Below are 10,044 nucleotides of genomic sequence, written 5' to 3' on the forward strand. Positions count from 1 at the left end.
CTATGGTCATTATCCGTCAGACAGCTTTGGCAGGATTGGCCCATTTAATTTTAACCAAATAAACAAAAACTAACTGCCGTTTCATGATGAACAATGCTTCGGTTTCATCCAAAAATATCTCCTGTAAATTGGGCTAATTGCATTTTGCACCACAAGATTTCGGGGTTATTTGTAAAATGAATTTTAGTCCATTACACCACGTGATTTCTGGTTGCACCAATTTAACAGTCACCGATAATTTTACCATTTAATTAGATGTTAAGTGTTGATGTGACATTATTGAACCCATATTTTAAATTCACAGTGACCATCAATTTTGTAAGAGAACTTTAACGAAAAAAATTCCGATACTGTTCATTTTAATTAAAAACCACTTTAACTCTAAAAAGTCAATATTAGTACTATTCAATTTACCCTTTATTTTGTTCTTATCATTAAAACTCAAAGATTTCAAACCCTTTTCATTAGTTTTCCTATTTCGTCAAAAGAAATAACAAAGTTAAAGAGTAAAAGTACTAAACATTGGAACTGATGGTAAACAAGTGCTTCAATTGTGGGTCAAGTCTATGCCACATTAACACTTAATACCTAATTAGACTGTAAAATTGACAAAAAAGTTAAATTTATGCACTTCAAAAATATGTGACAGATGTAACCGTCCATACACTAATTTTTTTTTTCTTTTTCCATGTCTCTTGGCCCAAATTTCATTTCAAGATCTTGGATGGCCAAGTGAAAACCCAAAAATCAAAACGAAATATCCACTCAGATTTTTGACAATCCTACGTGAACTATCACTTCTACAATGTTTATTTTTTTAAGGGTGTTTGTATCATATTTATTGGTCACCTCTCTACTATAAGTGAAACATAATATGTATATAAGATTCTTACTATACGTGAAACATTTTATGTATATAAGATTCTTACGTACTAAAAAAAATCAGTCAATAATATAGTCGAAATACCACTCCGAAGCATACTTATTATCTTGTATTCGATTATCTTTCTCAAAAGAAGTGTGTGCGATATTCGTTTTAAGTTATTATAAAGATTTTTATTTATCAACATTAATGTTAATAAGAAATTTTCACTAGATCTAATTTGAAACCCATGTTTCACAACACGTACAGCAAAATTCTTTACTTCATATAATTTGTTTTAGATGTTTAAATGCTCTTATATTTATGGGTGATAATACAAATATTTTTTTATAGAAATTTTTAAATAGTGTGAATTTATTGTTGTATAAAAAAAATGTAAATTAATCCCATGATTTATTACACTATAATTGACACGTCCCGATCCCGATGTTCCACAGAACATCGGGATGGTCACGTGCTAGTGCTAGTGACATCCTGAAGATGACGCAAGCCATTTTTGAATGTAAATGCTAAGGAACATGTGAAATCATACATATAAATTTCATACGAATACTAATATACTTAAAATAATATTCGACTGTCAACAATAAATTCGTAAAGATGCATGACATGTTCATAGCATATTCTAAATCAGATTACAACAGAAGGTAAGATAGAGAGTGCTATTACAATAGAGGCCAAAGAAAGAGGATCTAGCACGATGTCACTGGTATGGATTCCTTGTACGTCGAATCGTAGTCCACGTTCCTATGTCTTGCTGGAGGCACAAAACAAATATGAGCGGACCAAGTTGATATATATATAATATTGAAACAGTTATCAACATACCAACCCCCAAAGTTCTATGAAAACTAATAGCATAATATGTGATAGATTTTTGAAAACCCCAGCATGCCATAAAACACCACAAAAAGCCATCTCATAAAAGTGTAATCACTAGTGTATGTGTCCATTCTCAACTCTAGGCCCTATGCCTGCTTCCTGTCCCTGCGCCGTAGCCAGAGGAATTTGCTTCAGGCCCTATGCCAACACGTAAACCTTGCCCACAGGCGGAATAAGGACCACTAGGTAAGTACAAAACCATTGAACATAATCTTTCCAAACATAGGTACATATATCTCAAAAGCAACTTCATAGTATAAAATCATCCATCATCTATACTATAAAGAAATGTATGAAAACATGTTCTAAGTATTGTATTGTCATTCATCAGATATTCTACTAGAACATGGGTTTGATAGAAAATATGGTATTCCAAAATAAGCTTAGTATAGCATGATAATCAATTTCTCATAAAACGTTATCATTAAATCATGATTTTCATGTATGCATATCTAGCAATAAAATATACATTTTTAGAAGGAGTCCACTCACAAATACTCCGTCGTAGATGAGCAGTACGAAATAGGAATAACAGAATAGCCGCTAGTAATTGCACCTAAACACATAAAAGTTACAATTATTAAAATTATATTCAAACAGTTGAATTTGGGAAAACGAACGTAAAAATCGGGTCTAGGACATCAAAATTAGCCTAGGAAGGGTTCCGGACGAAATCAGAAAAGTCAACGTGAAAGTCAAAGGTCAACAGGTCGGGTCAAACCGAGTTAACAAGGTCGGGTTTGGATCCGGGTTAGGTCCTAGGGTTTGGGTTGGGCCAGTTAGGGCCCTATGGGTTTTGGTTTGGGGTTGGGCTTAGGGAATTTAGGTGGGTTGGGTTTAGGTTTTGGGTCGGCTGGATGCTAAGGCTCGAAGGCCTAAGCCCAACTAGCCTTAAGGCTTGAGACCTAAAAGGGTTTTGAGTTTCTAATTGGGCTGGGCACTTAGGCCTGGCCCGATTGTTTTTGGGTTTTAAACAAATAAATACAATTTAAATTAAAAAGAAAACGGGCCGAGCTTTTAAGAGTAACGGGCCTAGGGCCCAAATTTGGCATGGCCCAAAAGGCCTAGATTTTTGGTATCTCGTTGGGGAAGAAGGCCAGAGCCCTCCGAGCTCTAGTCACTGCCAACACTCCTCCCTACACTATGATTTATGTACCAAAATGAAGTGCAAGGTGAGGGAAAGTGTTTTCTCACCTTTGATTCAAAGTGGGAGGGTCGTAAATGGCCAGGATCTGGGCTCGAAAGCCTTAGGGTGCACCTGGGTTTTTGAGTGAGCTCCGGGTGTCCTGTGCTTCACGAAGACGAGGGAGAGTGAGAGGGAGAGTACACGATGGTGAAGGTGGTGGTGTTGTCGACGTCGGGGTGGTGGTGTTCCTCGGCGTGCGTGTGTCGAACGGGAATGGTGTGCGAGAGAGGAAGGTGTGAGGGTTAGAGAGCTGAGAGAGAGAATGAGATCCGGGGAGAGAGAGATAGAGAGGAGTTAGGGGGCTGCCGCGTGGCAGCGCGGGGGAGAAGAGAATCCAAATAAAGGGTCTCGATTAAAATAGGATAAGGGACCAAATTGCACATTTTTATAAACTTTCAGAGGCAAAACGAAATTACAATTTAATTATGGGGGTGGGGTTTCACAATAACAGTGGAGTCGTCAACCAAATCCGGCGTAAAGGATAAAATGATACCATCGGCCGGATTTTCACTGTATCAGGTTCCTTTGTCAAGGCTCGTAGGTTGGCCGGAAACTATGGAGCCTTGACACCAAACAAATCCAAGGTTTTTGGTGCAGGCTCGGGCACCATGTTAGGGACTCATAGTAGCCAAATTTTTTACTGTTGATGCACTAGTTACTAATGGGATAGGAGAGAGAGGCTTGGAGTTTGAAGAGTATACGTACCAAGATCCCTAGTTTTTTTGTTTGTTTGATACAAGCAATATTGGGAGAGATTGCTTCGAATTGAGCTACAAAAATTGGACATCTAAATGACAACTTCTATATCTTGTATCCTATGAAAGCAAGGCATAAAAATAGTAAAAGTAGGGAAAATCAAAAGAGGCATGGAGCTAACATAAGACTTAGCGCAAAATCTAGTGTTGTGGTATTCTAGCATTCATACAGTCAGACTCAACTTAGGCCTGATTTGGTACTAAGGTGGTTCTGAAAAAAGCTGGGAGCTGTTTTTATGTTTGGTAAACATTCAGCTTCAGTTTTTTTTCATAGTTTTGGATGAAAAAAAGCCTTAGAGCAAAACCAAATCTAACGTCTGTGGTGTTCAAACATTCATATAGTCGACTCCACTTAGTCAAATAAGAGAAATAAGACTTTGTTGTTGTTTTAATTCTTTTCTAAGCAGATTTTTATGTTTTGGGAAACTTTCAATCTTGTAACTTGGCAAGTGAACATGTTTTCAAATTCAAAAAATTGAAGTTATCCAGCAGTAGATTAAGCTTGTTCTTTCTATAATTTCTATCTGTGTTCAGATCCTTTTATGCAGCTATTGGTATAGTACCTGTTTCACAAATATATAACATGACGGAAATCGAGCACATACACGAGGAGACATCGCTCCATTGGATCTGTGAAGCGCTTTGTAGCTTCCCCGAATTGTGCTGATATGGGAAGACGCTATCTTTTCCTAACAGAGTCACCGAAACTGATAAAAAGTGAAAACCAACCAAATTAGAACCCAATTTGGTACCATCATCCCACCAAATTTCTTACGAAAATAAAGACATAATTCAATGTGGAGCAAACACACGACCAAGGAGACGACCTCGTAAAACTCTATTTAAGTCTGGCCTTTCTTCATTGTCTATGTTACAACCAAAGTACTTGTTATAAGACTCATAGCAAGCACTGAAACACCCAGATGTGGGTGGAATTCATGTAACTGAGTAAAGATTTCGTGTTTTCTTAACAATAGGAATGCGATAGTTACCCTCTTTTGAAGCCAAAGTAAAAAAAAAGCCGGTGAAAACTGCGTCCTCTCAGTTTGATACAATGGTGGCAGTCTCCAGGAGAGGCTGATCCTTGATGAATGCTTCCCAGTCAACTTCCCTCAATATTTTGAACCTTTCATCTATTGTCACAAACCCGGCTTGAGGTGCAATAATACCAGACTTTCCCGCTTTGTGCAGTAAAAGCACGCTAGTCCCCATATCTGGGCCATGGAACTTTCCTGTTAACAGCACTCGGAGAGGCATAAACAGTGATTTTCCCTGCAATTAGAATTTCAAATGAACAAAACTTTCAGTCCATTTCCCAGAAATGGAAAAATGTTTACCAAAGGTGAAAAAAAATGAATGAAAATGACGTCACCTTGCGCTTCAGTGATTTGCCAAAGCTCTTAACCCACTTTTGCCAACCAGCATGGCCTTCTTCAAGTGCACCAGCGAGCTCACCGCTGTCATAAGCAGCTATAAAACTGGCAGCAAACTCAGAGAGTTTGTCTTCTAAGACTGGTTTGGCTTCAGCACTGCAGCCAGGACAGAAAAAATCTAGTTATCATACAGCACTCTGTTAACATCAGTAGCCAACAACCATCCCCAGCTTACCATCAAAAATAACTTACAAGTTACAAGAAAACCAAATATTATGAACAGCAAGCCATAATTTATACAACTAGAAGTGGCTTAACCTAAATGAAACCTTCGATTTAGGAATTTCCACCCTTCCATTGAAATAAATCCATATCTTTTCCCATCTGAGTGAGAGCACAATCTTATACAAGATATAATATGGCCTAGCCCAACTAGGTTCCAAAGAGCGATGTCAGCTATTGATCATAAATCCAACTGTATACTTTTACAATACTCAGCTGTTGCTTGATGCCAATGTTTCATATAGAGCACTCTAAGTCATTTTCGCTTCACCCAATTCAAAACATAATTTCCAAAAATACCACTCAATAGGGAAATCAATGGTTATCCGAAAAGTGAGGAAACACATATCAAAATTGACAAGTGGACAAGCATTTTTTCATATTCGATTACAGAAAATTATATCTTAAATGCTTAGGAAATTCTCACAGTACCATTCACAAGTTGATTTTTCCAGTGAGCTGCAGAATGATAAAAACATAAAGCCAGAGTTTAAGTGCAATTAAAAATCACCTGGATAAGGTGTCATGTAAAGGATAAGATAACAAGTTGGAGAGGGCTTTATCTGAATCTGGTGTTAAATCGATCCCATCTTTGAGCAGCTCTACTGCCTCCTGCAAAATTGCAAAGTGCACACATGCTTCACTTTTCATGAATATAGAATATCTCTAGAGAAGTCAAATTGAACGTATAACAAAAGCAGTACACGCCTTTTCATTTAAGGAGAGTTTCAACTAACATAGAAATCATCAGAAAGTAAAGAGCCTCCTCTGGAGGCATATGCATCCACTCTTTGTAACAGAACTATCTCAGTACAGCAGATCTATTCTAAAAGATCGTAAACCACAAACAATTCTGTTTGTAAGAGAAGTATCATCTACAGCAATGCGGAAGAATCAATCTTGAAAACAAAAAGTAAGCTGCAAAATGAAAATGTGGAATAAATGAGTCTTACTTCAACAAATGAGCCCTCTGAATCGGTAAGGAGGCCAGTATTCTTCCACTGCTCACCAATAAGCTTTGTCAACTCCTCAGATGGAAGTGCTCTTAAGTGTTGACCATTCATCCACCTTTAGTTTGTAAGCATATGTTAGAGGAAAATATCAATAAAAAATGTCAGTTCTTCAACAACGCAATTAATTCAAGAATTCAATAAACAGCCTAAATTCTCTCAGACACGATCCACATTAAAATCATAAAATTATAAAAATAAAAATCTAGATGTGGGATATAATGCAAAACAACCATGCAACTGCAAAATGTTCATTCAAGCTGCTTCTCCAGGGAGGGGAATGGTACATAGAAGCAATAATTAGCAACCATTCTCGGTATATAGTAGATTAAAAGCCAAAATTACCTTAATTTGGTCGAGTCGAAAATGGCACCACTTTTGTTGACGCGACCAATTGTAAATTTCTCAACTATGAATTGCATGATAATATTCAAGTAAGAAATTAGTCAAACAAAACACAAAGGATAATTAAACAGCATGCAGAAGGTGAGCAGGAGATTTCTGAGGAGAGGATGATAGAGAGCGAGAGAGTGACAAAGTGACAATTAAAGAAAAGGGTACACTAACCTAGCTTCTCAAGGGTGAAGAATTCATTCTCAGTGCCATCACCCCAACCTAACAGTGCCAAGTAGTTCACCATTGCCTGGGGTAGATAGCCCATCTCCCTGTACTGTTGTGTTCTAGTTATTAGATGTCAAGACTATTTATCAATCAATGTTGACAAAGAAACTCTTAAATAAAGGAAATCAGAACAGAGAACGGTGGGGCTCAACCTCTAGGAAACCATGGATGAAACATCCTGTAGTCCAACATATTTATCAAGTAACAATAAGCATATTTATAGATAACCACCTGGCCTACAGAAGTTGCACCATGCCTCTTTGACAGCTTACTCCGATCAGGGGCAAGAATTAAGGAAACATGTGCAAAGTCTGGCATTTGGAATCCTAGAGCCTGTGTTACAATGGTATTCATAAAGCAATATCAGCTTCACTGTAAATGTTGAAAGATATTTGAAACCCTACCAGTAATAAAAATTAGGGCATGAGTTTAAAAAATTACCTTATATATTAATGCTTGCCTTAGAGTATTTGGTAAATGCTCCTCTGCTCTGAATGCAAGTTTTAAGAGATCACACCACATTAATAAACGGATGTACAAAAAATCATCAAACAAAAATCCAAAAAGCAATAGTAGTGAACGAAGAAACTACGCAGGTTGGCAAAAAGCACATCTAACAATGTTAAATAGGCTGTTCATATTACCTAATAACATGTGAGATGGCCATAGTCGCATCATCAACTGTGACGCAAAAATTGTACACTGGTTGACCATTGCTTCTCATAATTACAAAATCTCCAAGAGTGTTCAGGTTCCAACTGACCTTCATGACAACATATAAAGTTAACACTCTATACACGTACTTGAATAAAAGTTTGATAGTGGTTGAAGCTAATTAAAATTTCTTAGAAGTTCCCTCCTTTGATAGTGAACGGAACACTTTACCATACTAGGAGTTCCTAAGCGCCCCCAACCCAACAACAACAACAAAAAGATGAACTAACCTCGCCTCGAATAAGGTCATTGATTTTTAAACTCCCTTCCTTTGGCACACGAAAACGATATGTGTATGGAGTTCCTCTTTCCAGCTCTTCTTGTACTTCTTTGTCTGTTGCATTGGCCCACTTCCCTGTGTATACCGGTGGCAGTTGTTTTAGTTTTGCAATCTCCTTCATTTTCTCTAGTTCCTGAATAGAACAATGTTAAGAATGCTTACTTAAAATAGCATTGTGGTTTAAAAGGGATTCAGAATCAGAAAAGAAAAGGATTCATAATGCTAAAAAAGCCCGACAAAATATATGAAGCAAGTTTTTTTGTTGAACAATAAACTCGCACTCGTTTAGCCAAAAACAAGACATACAGAATAAATTGAAGGAAAAGAGAAAAAAAAAAAGGCAAGGAAAAGTAATAAATCCGTTCATGATTAATACTCCGAAGTTCCATTTGAAAATCTCTTACAAGCATAGTTTTGTTTCTAGGCAGTTTCTGATCATATAAATTGGCAAGTGAAGACATGTTTCAAGACTCAACTATAGAAGGGAATCACCTCACTAGAGCAAAAGCAGCGATAGACATGACCAGATTCTACAAGCTTCTCAGCATACTGTTTGTACAACAAATTTCTTTCTGATTGTCGGTATGGTCCATACTCTCCATCCACACCAGGTCCTGCAAAGTTAACCGAAAAATGAAATGACCCAGTTGGACACTTACAAGATAAACCCAGTTGAGAAAGGTACTAATCCTACCATCTCAAAGCTCAAACTATAAGGCATTATAATTCAAGTAATATCCAAATGCTTTCACATATACAGAGGAGCACAAAACCGGGTTCGATTAAAATTTAGGAATTTGAACAGGAGAAGAATCAAACAAGAAAAAGTTAACAATACCTTCATCCCAATTGAGGCCAAGCCAAGAGAGATCATGTAAGACAGCCTCCTCAGATTCCTTAGTAGACCTCTCCAAATCAGTGTCTTCAATTCTCAAAACAAACTTCCCTCCATTGGACCTGACCCAACACAACACAACACAGATACTCATATCGCATCAATGCTCAACCAAGTAAGCAAAAACCCGAAACGTTTCGGGATCGAAACCTGAAACCAAACGGGAAACAAAAAGAGGAAGGAACCTGGCAAACAGATAATTAAAGAGCGCAGTTCGAGCTCCACCGACGTGGAGGTTCCCGGTGGGAGAAGGAGCGAAGCGTACGCGTACTGGGTGTTGGGTCGACTTAGCAGAGACCGAGAAACTCCTCCTCCTCCCATGGAAGACTGAGGATTTGTTGTGGGATTGAGGGAAAAATGGAGGGAAAACATCTGCTGGGAAAGCTCTAATCTTCATCCGGATCTTGGGCATTGCAACCAAAGTTGCCATTTTTAATCGGCAATTTGGAGGATGAAGATGAAGATGAAGATGCAGTGAAGGCCTTCGTTTTGTTTGTGCTTTTGCTCAGCAAGCTATCTCGATTCGTGATTCTTGACAACAGACTCCATGTGGGGGAATGGAAAGCAGTTTTTACCGGATTTTAAATCCCAGCCCTTAAAATAAGCACAACCGTTTTGATGGTGCCACGTATGTAAATTTTACCCCGGAGTTTAAACTCCGACTAGAGGATTTATTAGCATTTGAAATCCCGGGCGATACCAATTTAGTGACTCATAAGTGTTTCTATTAAAATATTTGAAATTTTTCACTGAAATCGAATTTAAAATCTTTCAAATGCAAACTATGGTACTAAGTGGCTTGGACTGTTGAGGTTAAAAAAAAACTTTAAGAGTATTTTAGATATTGAAAAAAGAATTAAATGAATCATCACACTAAAATCTAACAGGAAAGCCTAATTACTGGACTAAACCTATTAATCAAAGGAAATGAACAAAACCCATTAATTCATTAATCAAATTGGATTCATATCAAATTTTGTTCTAAATAAAAGGGTTAAAATAAGTTTTATTTAGTAGTTCGTTTGAAAATATTTTTAAAATAACTAAAAACGTTTTTATTTTTATTTTTATTTAAAAAGCATTTCTAAACAAACTACAAATAACAAAAAAAATAATTTTTATAGCTACATATAATTAAGAAAGATTTCATTAAGTTTTTACTG

The 10,044-nt window shown here is 37.1% G+C and overlaps 1 protein-coding gene and 1 long non-coding RNA gene across 2 annotated transcripts; both read right to left on the reverse strand.

Moving 5' to 3' along the window:
• Window positions 1–1,402: 1,402 nt before the first annotated feature.
• LOC125473299 lies at window positions 1,403–3,258 on the reverse strand. The gene is made up of 2 exons (XR_007255211.1): window positions 2,960–3,258; window positions 1,403–2,321 (listed from the first exon to the last, which is right to left on the reverse strand). It is a non-coding gene; the product is annotated as an uncharacterized LOC125473299 (long non-coding RNA).
• Window positions 3,259–4,181: 923 nt separating this feature from the next.
• Window positions 4,182–9,326, reverse strand: LOC103957891 (glutamate--tRNA ligase, chloroplastic/mitochondrial). The gene is made up of 14 exons (XM_009370110.3): window positions 9,067–9,326; window positions 8,825–8,943; window positions 8,479–8,600; window positions 7,937–8,119; window positions 7,637–7,755; window positions 7,434–7,482; window positions 7,224–7,325; window positions 6,939–7,041; window positions 6,717–6,780; window positions 6,315–6,429; window positions 5,873–5,973; window positions 5,079–5,235; window positions 4,699–4,978; window positions 4,182–4,413 (listed from the first exon to the last, which is right to left on the reverse strand). Exons 1-13 carry the CDS (start codon window positions 9,309–9,311, stop codon window positions 4,748–4,750), a joined length of 1,710 nt encoding a protein of 569 aa, XP_009368385.2. The 5' UTR covers window positions 9,312–9,326; the 3' UTR covers window positions 4,182–4,413; window positions 4,699–4,747.
• Window positions 9,327–10,044: the final 718 nt, after the last annotated feature.

The sequence above is a fragment of a genome, unplaced genomic scaffold (assembly GCF_019419815.1).
Source record: "Pyrus x bretschneideri cultivar Hongxiangsu unplaced genomic scaffold, Pyrus_bretschneideri_v1 Contig81, whole genome shotgun sequence".
In the NCBI taxonomy this organism is placed as follows: domain Eukaryota; kingdom Viridiplantae; phylum Streptophyta; class Magnoliopsida; order Rosales; family Rosaceae; genus Pyrus; species Pyrus x bretschneideri.